Source organism: Periophthalmus magnuspinnatus, chromosome 18 (genome assembly GCF_009829125.3).
Source record: "Periophthalmus magnuspinnatus isolate fPerMag1 chromosome 18, fPerMag1.2.pri, whole genome shotgun sequence".
NCBI lineage: Eukaryota > Metazoa > Chordata > Actinopteri > Gobiiformes > Gobiidae > Periophthalmus > Periophthalmus magnuspinnatus.
This window is the reverse complement of record NC_047143.1, coordinates 28,248,473-28,264,497: the sequence shown is the minus strand read 5'-3', so window position 1 is coordinate 28,264,497 and position 16,025 is coordinate 28,248,473. Positions and strand designations below refer to the sequence as shown.

General features: G+C 43.7%; 1 protein-coding gene across 1 annotated transcript in view; it reads right to left on the bottom strand.

Annotated features, from left to right (window-relative positions):
• The window catches only part of LOC117386149 (uncharacterized), a 40,186-nt gene that overhangs the window by 4,852 nt on the left and 19,309 nt on the right, over positions 1-16,025 (bottom strand). The window contains exons 22-32 of the mRNA XM_055228920.1: positions 15,477-15,635; positions 14,996-15,130; positions 14,618-14,656; positions 13,811-13,951; positions 13,296-13,387; positions 12,460-12,483; positions 11,327-11,684; positions 7,555-7,707; positions 2,931-6,707; positions 2,454-2,544; positions 1,822-1,926 (exon numbers count right to left, since the gene is read on the bottom strand). Coding sequence (XP_055084895.1) covers positions 1,822-1,926; positions 2,454-2,544; positions 2,931-6,707; positions 7,555-7,707; positions 11,327-11,684; positions 12,460-12,483; positions 13,296-13,387; positions 13,811-13,951; positions 14,618-14,656; positions 14,996-15,130; positions 15,477-15,635 — 5,074 coding nt within the window. The remainder of the gene's footprint in view (positions 1-1,821; positions 1,927-2,453; positions 2,545-2,930; positions 6,708-7,554; positions 7,708-11,326; positions 11,685-12,459; positions 12,484-13,295; positions 13,388-13,810; positions 13,952-14,617; positions 14,657-14,995; positions 15,131-15,476; positions 15,636-16,025) is intronic.

Genomic DNA, 16,025 nt, shown 5'->3' with positions numbered 1-16,025 from the left:
TGCAGACGCTGAACAAGACCCCGAGATACTTGAACTCCTCCACTTGAGGCAGAGACTCACCACCCACCCGGAGAGAGCAAACCACCTTTTTCCGGTCGAGAACCATGGCCTCGGATTTGGAGGAGCTGATTCTCATCCCAGCCGCTTCACACTCGGCTGCAAACCAACACCCATGTGGGTAATGACAGTGACACTTGGAGGGGCGTGATTGGGAGGAACGGCCTCCCCGATCTGAACCCGAGTGGTGTTTTGTTTTTGGACTTCTGTGCTAGTCACAGCTTGTCCATAACAAACACCATGTTCGAGCACAAGGGTGTCCATCGGTGCACGTGGCACCAGGACACTCTAGGTCGGAGGTCGATGATCGACTTTGTTGTCGTGTCATCTGACCTCCGACCGCGTGTCTTGGACACTCGGGTGAAGAGAGGGGCTGAGCTGTCAACTGATCACCACCTGGTGGTGAGTTGGATCCGCTGGCAGAGGAGGAAGCCGGACAGACCTGGCAGACCCAAGCACATCATGAGGGTCTGCTGGAAACGTCTGGCGGAGCCCTCTGTCAGAGGGGTCCTCAACTCCCACCTCCAGGAGAACTTCTCCCTAACCCCGGGGGAGGTTGGAGACATGGACTCCGAGTGGGCCATGTTCTCCACCTCTATTGTCAATGCGGCCGCTTGTAGCTGTGGTCGTAAGGTCTGCGGTGCTTGTTACGGCGGCAATCCCCGAACTCGGTGGTGGACACCGGAAGTAAGGGATGCCGTCAAGCTGAAGAAGGAGTCCTATCGAGCCTTGTTGGCTCGTGGGACTCCTGAGGCAGCCGATGAGTACCGGGCGGGCCAAGCGTGCCGCGGCTCGTGTGGTTGCAGAGGCAAACCATCTGATGCCTAAGGAGGGGGAAGCAGAGCTTCACCAACACTGTTTACAGTGTGGAGAGCTGCTGACCTCGACTGGGGATGTTGTCGGGAGGTGGAAGGAATACTTTGAGGATCTCCTCAATCCCACTGTCACACGAGAAAGAAGCAGAAACTGGGGACCCGGAGGCGGACTCGTCCATCACCCTGGCTGAAGTCACTGAGGTGGTTAAAGCTCCTCAGTGCAAGGCTCTGGGGGTGGACGAGAGCCGTCCTGAGCATCTTAAATCTCTGGATGTTGTGTGTCTTGGCTGACACGTCTCTGCAACATCGCGTGGCGGTCGGGGACAGTACCACTGGACTGGCAGACCGGGGTGGTGGTCCCTCTGTATAAGAAGGGGGACTGGAGGGTGTGTTCCAATTACAGGGGAATCACATTCCTCAGCCTTCCCGGTAAGGTCTACTCCAGGGAGAGGAGAATCCGACCGATAGTCGAACCTCAGATTCAGGAGGAGCAGTGTGGTTTTTGTCCTGGTCGTGGAACACTGGACCAGCTCTATACTCTCCATCGGGTCCTCGAGGCTCATGGGAGTTTGCCCAACCAGTCCACATGTGTTTTGTGGATCTGGAGAAGGCATTCCACCGTGTCCCTCGTGGTGTCCTTTGGGGGGTGCTCCGGGAGTATGGGGCCCGGGGCCCTTTGCTAAGGGCTGTCCGGTCCCTGTATGACCGGAGCAGGAGCTGTGTTCTCATTGTTCGCATTTATCAATTAATTCATTAAAAATCCTATAATGTGATTTCCTGGATTCTTTCTCCTCATTCTGTGTCTTATAGTTGAAGTGAAACTATGATGAAAATTATAGGCCTCTCATCTTTTTAAGTGGGAGAACTTGCACAATTGGTGGATGAATAAATACTTTTTTGCCGCACTGTATATATACAAAAATAAAAACAATATTATAATGAAATGTACCTGGTGTTTTTCTGCCCCTCCTCCGACGCAAGCCTCTGCCTTTTGGAGTCGGCTCCTCCATCTCGTCTTCTCCCACTTCATCCAAAGTCACAAAGTTTGAAACTTCTGAAATGAAAATGCACCATCACAAAAGCATATGCATGGACTGCTCTACATGTTGAGCCACAAAACCACAGCTCCTGTAGAATTTTCAGTTTTAGCTGGCACCACTGGGATGAACGCGTCCCAGAGACTGAAAGCAGCATTTATTTCTTATATATATATATATGAAAATATTAAAAAAAGAAGAAATAATAATAATAAATAAATAAGAAAAAAGTTATTTGTTATTTATTTCTCAAGTAACAACCTTGTGTGAATAAAAGTTCAAACATTCTGAGACTTTCCAGGCCAATTCAGATCAGTAAATGGTCGTATTACAGTTTATATGTCCAACCAGCATATCGACTGAACCGATATGTGGATACCGATATCGGATCAGTGCATCCCTGGGCACCAACTTTTTTTTTTTTTTTTTTTTATATAAACACAACTTTTTTGCAAACTTGCCAGATGAATTCTCTGGAGTTTGTGAACTTGCTGGTCACATTACATTAGCACAAGATGGAGAGGAGAGTTCTAGAAGATCATACCTCCTTCTTCTTCTTCGTGCTCACGTCTGATGGATTTGGACAGGTCTGTGTGTGGCGTCTCTCGCACTGCCTCATGTGGAGTTTTTCGTGTCTAAATGTTAAAAACAGGTTTAGCTGCTTTGGGTGTGAGTCAGATTTACCGTCACAATTTGAGTTAGAACATTAGAGCTGTGTGATTATGGATCATTTTATTATTTGAGTAATGAATATTAAACCCACTGAACCATCAAAAGTGAATCTTAGAATAGAAGGACTGTATAAATAGTGTTTTATTCACTTCATCGGGGCAGGTCCCTGTGGGTAAACTTGGCTTGCTAAATGAATTATGCAAACTAAAAACATTAGATTAGACACATAATTTTAAGAAATGTTTGTAGCCATGACAACACATCAACATGAAAGCTAATAATTAGCAAAACTGAATACTTCCATGTTGATATAAATGTAATAAAATACTTTAGTAATGAAAATACTCACTTCTGCCTTAGCCGGCTCTGATTGGTCCTCCTGAGTGAGTTGGCGTGGCTTTTGGACACCTTCCTCATTTATTTCCTCCCCCTCCTTCACAGTCTCCTCCTCCTTTGTCTTTAGCCCCTCCCCTTTTTGCTCCAGCTCCACCCCCTCTGCCTTTAGCTTCTCCCCATCGACCCCAGTCTCCACCCTTTCCTTGTTTTGCCCTTCGTCTTCGATTCTTGGCTCTGTCTCTTCATTCTCTTCTTCCATGATTTCATCCAAAATGACTAACCCATCTTCCTCTTCTGTGGTATATTCTGGAAAATCTTCTTCATCACTAACTGCATCTAAATTCATATCAACTTTTTGACCTTCTATACTAATCAAATCTGCCAATTTTTGTGGCATTTCATCCACTGTTTGAACTGTAGATTTCTCCAAGGCTGTTGTCTTACACGTTTGAGCTGTTTCAAATTTAAGTATTTTGCCAGTTCCGTCATGAACAGATGGCTTTAGAACTCTACTCTGTCCTTTTCTTGAAAATTCTGATCTGGTCTCCAGAGATGTATCTTGACCATCTTTTTCTACACATTGTACATCTTCTACAGTTTCTTTTGGACTCGTCGGGGGCTTCTCTTGTTTGGCCTCATTACCGTTTTGTTCATCCAAATTATTTTTTTCAATTCCTTCTGGTGTTTCCAAATTTAGTTTTTGCAATTCCACATTACCAACTTCAGCAGATTTCTGATCCAAACGATCTTTAACATCTTCAACCTTTCCCTTCTCTCTGGTTTCAACCTCTTGGCTGATTCTATAAGCTAATATGTCCTGTTCTTTTTGGACCAAATCCTCCTCTTGGTCTTCCTCTACAACATCTAGTACTTCATATATTGGTTCCTCATCTTCTTCATTTCTGTCAATTTCATCCAAACTTTTTTCTGATTTTTCCAGTTTCTGCTTTTGTGAGACATCCTCCATTTTGTCTTCCTCAATGCATGACTCTTTCACTTCTTCAAATGCTAAACATTTTGGTTCAACGTCACCTGATTTCAGAGCACTCTTCCTGGGTTGTTTGCGTGGCCTGCCCCTCCTCCTCGCTGCAGCTTGTGGAGCTCGTTCTCCATCTTCCTCCTCATCTTCGACGGAGTCCAAAACACAATATTTCTCATCGACAACTTCATCTAATTTTACAGATTCTGGATTTTCTGATTTTGCTTCCACATTCTCTGCGTTTTTCTGTTCATCTTTCAGAACACACTCTTGTTTGGTGTCACTTTTTCTGCTCGTTCGCTGTTTTGGAGATCTTTCTTCTCTGGGACACGCTCTTTTTGTTGATCTTGTCGTTCTAGTAGATGATCTTTCTATCTTCTCAGCTTCCAAAATGGCTGCCTCGTTAATCAATTTATTCTCTAATTCTTGAGAATCATTCAGATTTCCAGATTGCTCAGTTTCTTCCATTGCAAGTTGCTTATTTTTTTCTTCAGTTCGACTTGGTGATCCCTCAACAGGCTTTTTGTGGCCCTCCATTTCATCAGTATCATCATCTTTAACTGCCAAATTATCTGTATAATTTGAATCATGGTGGCTAACTTCTTCCATGGGTTTTTCCACATTATATTCGACAAATGCAGTCTGTTCTTCCTCTAATGAGTCAATAACTTCGTACACTGGCTCCTCCTCGTCTTCCTCAACCCCCTTTTCTTCAGAAATTTCCATTGCAGTTTCTGATTCATCTTGTTTTTCGTAATCACGCTCCTTGACCATACTTTCTTCCATCATGGGAGATTTGATTTTTTCTTCTGAGTTCAGAGCAGCCTTTCGGGGTTGCTTTCTCGGCCTACCCCTCTTTACTTTCGAAGGTGGAGCTGGTTCTTCTTCCACTGCATCAAGTATCTGAAACTCCTCTTTGATCGCTTCTTGAACCTCAACTTGAGGCAAAGATTTAGTGTCAGATTTTTTTGTTTCTCTGGTAGGAGTTCTTCCACTTTTGGTTGGTGTACTGCGTTTCAATGATGAATCCGTGGACTGATCTCTTTGGGATGACCTTGTTTGTCTCGTAGACCTGTACGTCTCTTCAGCTCCATCTCTTTTGGTTTCTTGGGTCTCTTTTGCTGGACTTTGTTGACTTTGCGATGGTGTTTCTTTGTCTAAATTTTCAAATGCACCTTTCTCCAAACTGGTGGACCTGCCATTCTTGTTCTTTGCAACTGCTTTGATTTCACTTCTTTCCTGGGATTTCAATGGTTCATTTTTGGGTGATTTTTCATTCAAACCTGAATCTGTTTTGGATGATTTTAACTTTTCTGAAACTGTTGCTGTGTCTTCAACAGAATCCAGAATCTCAAATGTACCCTGCTCCAAATCTGTAGAATTGTCTTTACCAGCTTTTGTTGTCTTTTTGTGTTCATCTCTCTCTTGTGAGTCTATTGCTTTCGGTTTTGAATCATCTTTGTGCGTTTTTTCATCTTTGGAGGAATCTATTTTGACCGATCTAGACCTTCTTTCTCTTGTAGATACACCTAGTTTTGTAGAATTGTCTTCAACAGAATCCAGACCTTCACATTTCTGTTGCTTGTCATCTCTCCTCCCTCGGGTGGTTCGTCTGATAGTCACCTTTTCTTGATCTTGTGTTGGTTCTTCTTCTACTGCATCTATGACTTTAAATTCTTCAACAATTTCTTCATAAATTTTTGAAGAACTTGATTCATGTTTGCACCGTGTGTCCAATTTTCTGGCCGTTCGTTCATTACGTTTTGCTGATTTTTCCTTCTCCTCACTTCTGGTCTGTCTTCCACTTCTTGTCAATCTGCTGCTACTACTCTCACTCATCTGGCATTCAGAATTGGATTTGGGTCGATCCTCTGCCTCATCTATTACTTGAAATTCTGCATTTTCTATGAATGTGTCATCATTTTGTGGCTCTTCGAGAATAGCTTGGTCTTCAGTTGAATCCAGGATCTCAAACATCTCTTTAGTACCTTCTTCATCACCTGTTCTGGTAATTTTCGAGCAAACGTGACCATCGTGATCGCCCTCTCTTTTCCTCTTGCTTCTCATTTCTGGTTTTGAATCCATAGATTGGGGCGTGTCTACTTCCTGGTTTGTAGACTCTTCAAACTCCACTCCCTCTTCTTGTGTTTTGAGTTCATCATCAACTGAATCTACAACTTCAAAAGCTTCTGGAATTTGGTTTGCATCTTCATTCATTTCATTTGCACAATTTTGGTCGTCCACTGCGTCGATGATCTCATAGCCCTCGGAGCTAACCTCTTTTAAATCTCGAATGGTTTCCTTGTTTAATTCCACAACAACTGAGCACTGCTGCGGTTTCCCCTTCTCCTCTTTTGAGCTCTTTGCTACCCCCTTGTGGTCAGATTTTAACGCTTCACTCTCTTTCTTATATTTGTCTGATCTTCCCGAATGCTTTTCATGAGAAGTGGAAGATCGGCTGCTAGAGCGAGATTTTGAGGATTCGTGAGCTTTTCTTGGAGAGGACGAATTAGAGCTGCAAGTAGATGGACTTTTGAAACCATCTCTGCGTCTGGAGGCAGAAGATGTTGAGGAAGATTGTTTCGTTGATGTGTGGTACCTATCAGAGGAGGAGGAGCTGGGTTTTTCTCTATCTCTTCGTGAATCTGAGGGCCTGCGAGTGGAGGAGGAAGAGGAGTGATGGTGGTGGCTGGAGCTGAGGTGTTCGGTCTCTTCAGAAATTTCGTCGACCATCACAAAGTCGGACAAGTCTTCGAACGGGAAGTCTCTGGATGAGCCACAACGGGTGGAGGAGTCTTCTGAAGTTTGACTCTGCAGCAAGACAGAAAAAAATATATTTAAGTGGTTGTGTTCACGTGCTACAATTTGATGTCATAATTTCAGATGGAGGGTAAGGGTCTGTGTAACATTATGGGAGATTTAACATTTGTGAAAGAAACGTCCAAATGTATGAGCTACAAATGTTGAACTTTGAAGCCTCAAGTTTAATATGGCAAATTTGTGGAGCCAAATTCTTTCAGCTGAAATAATCACGTCTTTGGTGCCTTTTTCATCATCACCAATTTTTGAAGCTATTGTGAAAAAATAACTTTGGTTCTATTTGTTTATACTGACAGAATATGTTTCATATGGATAGGCTCAGTAACTGGAGATAATAACCATAAACCAGGACTAAACCAGGACTAAACCAGGACTAAACCAGGACTAAACCAGGACTAAACCAGGACTAAACCAGGTCTGTTTCAAGTGGATAGGCCCAGTAGTTACAGAGATATTAACCATAAACCAGGTCAACATATCTGCAGTCTGAAACTGCAGGGATTCTACACTGAACAGTGGGAGTTTTTGTTGGTACATCTCCAAAGAGGCGATGTACCAACGAGGAAGCTTAAAGTGACAAGAGGAAGCTTAAAGTGACAGTATAACACGTTTACATACAATATATACATTCAAAACAATTCATTTTATAACCTACGTCTTAAAGAATATGATCATGACTTTAAACATTTTCAGAGGCAAATGTAAACAGTTTGACACTGGGTCTCACAGATTCAATCACTCCTTCTCAATGTAGAGGCTTCCTCCTCTAAGCCCAGCACTGCTGCAGAATACATCCTCCCGTTTAATCCTTCTCTTAAAAATCTTTTTATTCTCTGACCTTCCTGTCGTCCTGCTCGCTGTCTGAAGACTGCTGTTTGTGGCGTCTGTGCTCACGGATGGCTGCTGTCAGAACTCTTAACATGTCTTCATCGATTCGAGGAAGATGAGGGTCCTGCTCTTTGGGAGGAGCTGAGGAGGAAGAGTCCGAGCTCTGAAAAACGACAACAGAGGTTAACTCACACCATTCTCCCATCTGCGTTTGTCCCATAAAAGTCTTTAAAGAGCAGACCACTCATTTCACCAAAACATTATATTTAAGATTTAACCAAAAATAATAACTATATGTTTAGCAGTTTTCAAAAACTAGTTAAAGTGCTTCACACACAAACAATAAAACATTTTTAAAATAAAAACACAAATACAGTACAGTAAACCATTCTATAAAGGTGGGTTTTTAAATTAGATTTAAAAGCACCCACAGTGTTGGACAGTCTCGTCTCCTCCAGCAGTGCGCTGAGCTCTGCGGGAGGAGACGATTACAACCTGCATACAGGGTTGTAATCCAAACAGCGCCTACCAGGGCATGCCTATAGTACGAACTTGATAAACGCATGATTGGACAGTCTGATATTTGTGAATCGAGGTCAAACTGGGAGTCTAGGATCGCACTGTTGTGCCGGGCTAATGGCTTTACAAAAGCGGTCGAGTTACCAAGGGTTTTATTAAAATGTCGGGTTCTGTTTTTATGGAAGCCTGTTTCCACCATGAAAAAAAAAAAAAAAAAAAAGCCCCACAGAAAGTCAAAATTACGAGTTTAATTTTGACTTTCTGTGGGGCTTTTTTTTTTTTTCATGGCGGAAATGGGCTTCCATATGTTTTTGACTAATTTAACTGCAAAAAGTAAGTGGATCCAATCGTTTATGTCAGAGGCCACTTGTAGATATGTCCTGATGATGCTGCCTCAGTTTGGAGTCCGTCAGATCAAAAGTCTAGGACAAGTTTGTTAAAGTACGAGGTCTAGATTTTAGACGACTCAAGTTTGACCCAATACAGGCTGTTCTGTGTGGTTTAGGGCGGGGCCATAATATACTTTTGTCCATCTCAAGATGCTCTATAAACCTGCCAAGCTTTACGTGCCCACAATGGAAAAAAAGGCTCCTCCTCTTATCTCGAGATGCATTTTAATTTTCCAGGGGGCGCCACTGAGCCATCCTGCAATGTAGATCCTTGGCGACGTTATGCAACTTAAAATTGAGTCAGTCTCCATGTTTTTGATAATTTTTACTTCCTCTCAAGAGCGATTTAGTTTGGGGAAAGGAATAATCTATATTTTTTTCTTCCATTTTTTATTTTGTCGATCGCGGGTTTGATCCAATATGGCCGACTTTCTGTAGGGCTTAGGGCGGGGCCATAATACATTTTTACATGTCCTGACGTGACCTATTTTTGATGCTCAGGTTCATTTGTCTACGATGACATTTTTGGTGCAATGTAAATGGATTTCTGAGGTGGCACTACTGAGCCGTCTTTCAATATTTTTTCTGAGGGTCTTCACTCAAACTTAGAGCTCACTGAACTCTATCCATCAGAACTACCACTCCTGCTGATCTACTGCCAGTTTTTTTAGTACCTGCTGTAGATTTTGTTCACTTTTTGGCCAAAAGAGTGAGACACCGAAGGCGAGGAAAGCAAGCAGGGGCCTTGGTGCGCCTTCGGAGACGCGGCGCTCGCACGCCCCTACCTGGGATTTTCCTCTCTAACGTTCGCTCACTCAGCAATAAGACGGACGAACTGGCGCTGCTGATGAGGAGAAACAAAGACTCTTCTTCCTCTTGCGTCTTGTCCTTCACAGAGAGATGGCTCAACGAGGGTATCCTGGACTGCGCGCTTCATCTGGAGGGATTCCAGCTCCTCCACACGGACAGACAACGGGGACTGTCCAGGGGAAAGACGAAAGGTGGAGGTGTCTGTTTCTACATCAACAACGCCTGGTGTACGGATGTGACTGATCTCCCAACACTGCTCTCCCGCCGTGGAATATGTGTTCATTAACCGTAGGCCTTTCTATTCTCCACGTGAGTTCACTTCATTCATTCTGGCCGCTGTTTACATCCCTCCATGCGCGAACACCATGAGGACCAACGCTCGCGGAGCAGATCCTGAATGTGGAGCGAACCTTCCCGGACTCTTTACTGATCCTCCTGGGGGATTTCAATAAGGGAAATCTGAGCCAGGAACGGCCCAAGTACAAACAGTTTATGAAATGCCCGACGAGAGAGCAGAAGACGCTGGATCACTGTTACACAACGGTCAGTGGAGCCTACAGAGCCTACAGAGCCTACAGAGTCTACAGAGCCGTGCCCCGCGCTGCTCTAGGATTCTCTGATCACGTCATGGTTCACCTCATCCCTGCTTACAAACAACGGCTGAAACTCTCCAAACCTGCTGTGAGGACTTCTAAGAAGTGGAGCAGTGAGGCTGTGGAGGAGCTTCGCACGTGTTTGGACACTACAGACTGAGATGTGTTCAAGGCCACAGACAGTTTGGATGAGTACACAGACACTGTGACGTCATACATTCAGTTCTGTGAGGACAGCATCGTTCCATCATGCACCAGGGTGACTTTTAACAACGACAAACCCTGGTTCACACCCAGACTGAGACATTTGAGGAGGGAAAAGGAGATGCTTTCAGGGCAGGAGATCGTGAGGGCTACAGGCGTTGCAGGTATGCGTTTAGCAAAGAGGTGGGAAAGGTAGGGAAATCTTTAACACCTCCCTGAAGTCATGTCACGTCCCAGACTGCTCCCCAAGAAGCCCAGGATCACTGGACTTAATGACTGCAGACCTGTGGCAACCTGCAGCTTAACGCCCAGAAGACAGTGGAGATGATCGTGGACTTCAGGAAAGTCACAGCCCCCCTGCCTCCCCTCACCCTGACGGACTCCCCCATCACCACTGTGGACTCTTTCCGCTTCCTGGGCATCTGCATCACCCACGATCTCAAGTGGGAGCCGAACATCAGCTCCTTCATCAAGAAAGCCCAGCACAGGATGTTCTACCTGCCAGTCCAGATGATGGTGCAGTTTTACACGTCCATCATTGAGTCCATCCTCACCTCCTCCATCACTGTGTGGTTCACTGGGGCCAGGGACAGACAGAGACTGCAGCACATTGTGCCTCTGCTGAGAAGGTGATTGCTGCTCCTTCCATCTCTACAGGACCTGTCTCCAGGACTCAGGGGCGAGCAGGCCGTAGAGCAGCTGACACTTCTCACCCTGGACATGGACTATTTGAGCCACTTCCCTCTGGCAGGAGGCTACGGTCCATTGGGACCAGAACCTCTCGTCATAAAAACAGTTTCTTCCTCTCTGCAGTTTGTCTCATGACACTTTATAATATCTGCACAAAACTGGACACTTTATAACACCGGTCACTTTAATAAGCCACTTTGCACTGTTGTTCTGATGCTGCTGTTGTATATATTTTCTACCTATAAGTATTTTATTTTACCTTTTTTAAGCATATCTTTTTATAACTTTGTGCATGCCCTTATTTGTATTTGTATTTATTCAGTGTGTTTTATGTTGCACTTTATCACCGAAATAAGTTCCTAGTTTGTGAACTGTGTTCACAAACGATGGCAATAAAAGTCTTGTGATTTTGATACCACTTCTGTACATGATTGTTTATTGTTTGATTTTTGCAATTTTCCCCAAAATTGTACAAATACAAGTCACTGATTCGCCCCTTCTCACACATTTATGCTCGGGCCCTGATAACTAAATAAAACTTAGATGATTCTCGCCTGAATCAAAGAACAACACTCACGTCTTTCTGGTAATTTTCCCCAGTTTTTTGTTTCTCTGGTTCAGCCTCCGCTCTTGTCTCTTCTGCCTCCTCCTCTCCTCTGGTCTCTTCTGCCTTTTCTTCTGCCTCCTCCTCTCCTCTGGTCTCTTCTGCCTCTTCTTCTGTCTCCTCCTCTCCTCTGGTCTCTTCTGCCTCTTCTTCTGCCTCCTCCTCTCCACTGGTCTCTTCTGCCTCCTCCTCTCCTCTGGTCTCTTCTGTCTTTTCTTCTGCCTCCTCCTCTCCTTTGGTCTCTTCTGTCTCCTCAGGTTTTGGACCTGATGGGTTGAGGTGTACGACGGTTCTCCCAGCGTTCTTAATAGTCTGTTTCAACTCACTGCAACTACAAAAAAAATAAAATAATAAACAACTTATGGTCAAGGTACTTGTATGTAGTTATATATAATTGTATATACCTATATATTTGTGTAACCTTATATGTACAAGTATATACTTCTATATACTCGTGTTTACTTCTTACATGTATTCTTAAAATATCACCTGAATATCATGATTGTGATGGAGATAATATTCCTACATCATGGTGAGGCGCTCTGGTTACTGATGGACACTTCACCTCCTGCCAGTGCATTTACGAGGCTAAGAGACCGCGAGATGAAGCGACTGCAAGACTCCGAGGCTCAGAGACTAAGAGACTAAGAGACTATAAGGCTAAGAGACCGTGAGATGAAGCGACTGCAAGACTCCGAGGCTCAGAGACTAAGAGACTGTGAGACTATAAGGCTAAGAGACCGTGAGATGAAGCGACTGCAAGACTCCGAGGCTCAGAGACTAAGAGACTGTGAGACTATAAGGCTAAGAGACCGTGAGATGAAGCGACTGCAAGACTCCGAGGCTCAGAGACTAAGAGACTGTGAGACTATAAGGCTAAGAGACCGCGAGATGAAGCGACTGCGAGACTCCGAGGCTAAGAGACTGCGAAACTATGAGGCTAAGAGACTGAGACTACGAGGCTAAGAGACTGAGACTACGAGGCTAAGAGACTGAGACTACGAGGCTAAGAGACACACCCATGGGTCACTTCTCGCTCGGGCTTGATAAAAACTCATTGATGGGGAAAAGTATCAAAGTGGTAAAAATGAGACAAAGATACTCACGTCTTCAAAGCAACAACTTTAAACCTGAAACGACAAAATCAGAATCATTTATGGGCTGTAGTCGACTGAAGAACTGCCCTGTGACTGATCAGCCAACTACGCAATCTGACCCTGTGTCTGACCCTGAGACTGGCCCTATGTCTCACCCCGGGTCTGACCCCATATCTGACCCTGTGTCAGATTCTGCTAAATCAAACAGAAATGAGGAAAATTCTGTACTTTTACATGTGTAATTTACATATATTTACATATATTTACATTCCTCATTTGCTGTCGTCTCACAGAAATAATTAAACAGCAGATCATTATTATTAATTATTAATATTATTTAGGATTTAAATAAAACTCTTGTCTGTTTTTATTTTATTTTAGTGAAGTTTATCATTTTACTTCCTGGTTGAACACAAGCAGCAGATGTGACTCCACAACTTTCTGTATTTTTGTACTTCCACAACCTGCCACTTGACTGATCCTTACTACAGGTTAAAGAAAAACTCAGATAAAGTTACAGATGGTAGCTTTAAGGCGTTCAGCCCTAATGCGTTCACTTTATTGTGGCAGTTTCATGAGCGCCGCCATGGGGCCGATCGTGTAAAGTTCTATCTGGACTCAGAGCCATTTTTAAGCCTCAGAATCGCTGCAGTGTTGGTCACATGAACAATTAACACAAATCAAACTAATTTATATCTGATTCTGATTCTTCTTCTGATTTTAGCAGCAAAACTTCTACAGCTTCTCCATTTAAAAGAATGGGATACCTGCTTAACAGGAAGTGCCACCACAAAGAAAGGTTTGGAGCATTTAGAGATCTGTTTTCTTTACATAAATGCACACACCATATCGAGGTTTTCCACGGCTCCGGTTTGTATGAAGAGAATTTTTCCTTCACTTTTGGGACGTCATTTGAATCAGCCATTTCTATACAAATCTGAAAGAGATAATGACCACAATCAAACATCCAACTCTCAAAACTACTTCAAAACTTTGATTATTTTACAAAATGAGACCCTGCTGTAGGCCGTGTTCACACAACACCACCTCCTAAAATCCCTTTAGTTTACACTGAGCTGGAGGCGGAGCTCTCGGACCAGTGGACCTGGTTTATGGGTCAAATCTCTGTAATTACTGGGTCTATTACAGATATGAACTATAAACCAGGTGAAAACATCAGTATCCGGACAGAAACCTGAGAATCACACCTGTCTCAGCCCAGGGTTAACTCTAGGGAGGATTGAGACACAACCCAAGTCAAAATGAGGGTTTATTATCTCTTCAGCTGTTGTTCTCTGGTGGGTTTGTTCATACCCTGTGTATTCTGTGTGTAACTGATGAAGTCTGAGTGTGCTCGTACCCTGTTAGCCAGAGGCAGGTATCCGAGGATGGGGCTGACGGATGTGACGATTTCGATCACGAGTCGGATCACGTCAAAAGAGACTTCAGACACAAAGACGCTGAGTAACCTCTGCTCCAACAGGGAGCTGCACGGAGTGCCCTGAAAACAATGCCATCAAAATTTTATTCAAGTTTATTTGTATAGCACATTTAAAGCAGCTTGAGCTCAAAGTGCTTCACCTAAAACAGGGAATGTAGAGAAACAGGACAGGGCCCAGGCCTGGACTCAGACTGGACAGGACAGGGCCCAGGCCTGGACACAGACTGGACAGGACAGGGCCCAGGCCTGGACACAGACTGGACAGGACAGGGCCCAGGCCTGGACACAGACTGGACAGGACAGGGCCCAGGCCTGGACACAGACTGGACAGGACAGGGCCCAGGCCTGGACACAGACTGGGAGCCTCCCGGCCTCTCCCCCAGTTCCTCTCTCAGTCTAAATCCAAGTCTCAACCCCCCTGAGCATCTGAGCTCTGACCATTTTATACCAGAATGACAAAGCCACACATTTCAAAGCAGAGTGACTTTTGTTTCACACCCATGAGATAATGAACTTAGACAGAACAACAGAGAGTTTCTGTGGGATGGAGACAGAGCTTCACACACTCACGTGATCAAATGCATTTAAAGACACAACATGAATATACTTACATTTCACACATTTTATATATATATATATATATATATATATATATATATATAAAATCCATGATGATTGCTTTTGAATAATTGAAATTCAGCTATAGAATAAACTGTATTTACTTACGGCATTGCTCAGCTTCATAAATCTGCAGTACATCTCCTCCTGAAACACAAACATGAGTAAATGACCAAAGATTAAAATTAATTAAATATTAATTAAATAAAAAGCTGAGAGAGGAGTGGTTAAATAAAATAACACCTTCTATTGTGTGCAACACTTCCCCTTTCATAATATAAATATAATCTTATTTTGGTCTTTTAAATGATCTGTATGTAAGATTTTGATTTTAAAATTCTTAAGCCCTGTGTCCCCAGATACAAAGTAAATATGTTCAAATCCATATATTGACACAAACTTGTATTTTGTTCTCTATCTGCAGGGTTAGGCTGAAGGTGGGTGTTAAATCAAACCCAAAACCTTGTGGTGTGAGGGAAAACATACCTCGTTTGACAAAGGGAACAGTTTGTCTTGGACATAATGAGCGTGGAGCTGGTTCCTATTCAGGCTCATCTTTTTGCTGAAGTAACCGACACGGAATCGGTCACAGTTCTTTTGGTGACTAAAGTTAATAAACGCCTAAAACCACAAAGACAATAACAGGTTAGACATTTTAAAGATAAACTAGAGCTGAAACATTTGGGGAAAATGTCTAAATGTGATTTTGAGATTCTATTCAAAGTTCACATTTAAACTTCAGAAGAAACAGCAAATGAAACAAGAATCAAATGAAACAAGAATCAAATGAAAGAAGAATCACCAAAAATGAAACAAGAATCACCAAACGAAACAAGAATCACCAAACGAAACAAGAATCACACAGACACATCACACATCGGTTGTCGGGTGGCGTTAGTCGGGTGGCGGTTGTCACACACACACGGTTGGCGGTTGTCGGGTGGCGGTTGTCGGGTGTCAGACTCACCCTTCTCTGCAGAGGGAGCACTATGACATTGTAGTAGAGGCAGTGCAGGTTTTGGACTCTCAGGTGGTGCCACACCAGACGCGCCACGTCGTGGTGCGTGTACCCGCTCGCAGGTAACCCCGTCAGCATCACCTCCGTCTTCGGCCAGGGACTTAAGAGCTGCACAAAACACAAGTGGTCCAGGGCATCAGGTTTAAAGTTCAGAATGAGGCGAGCGCAGACAAAAAGAAGCCGACGTCACATTGATCCATACGGTTTTACTATCGATTAGATTTTCAAAACTTTGAACTAAAAACTCATTTTTCACAGGAATCGATAATAAAAAAGTCCCACAGAAAACAACCTCAGTCTGTTTATACGACGATCTGTAACTGAACAAGTATAAAACACACACAAACACACACACAAACACACCCCAGGATGCACACAAACACACACAAGAACGCACACAAACACACACAAGGACGCACACAAACACACACAAGGACGCACACAAACACACACAAGAACGCACACAAACACACACAAACACACAGACTAGAACACACA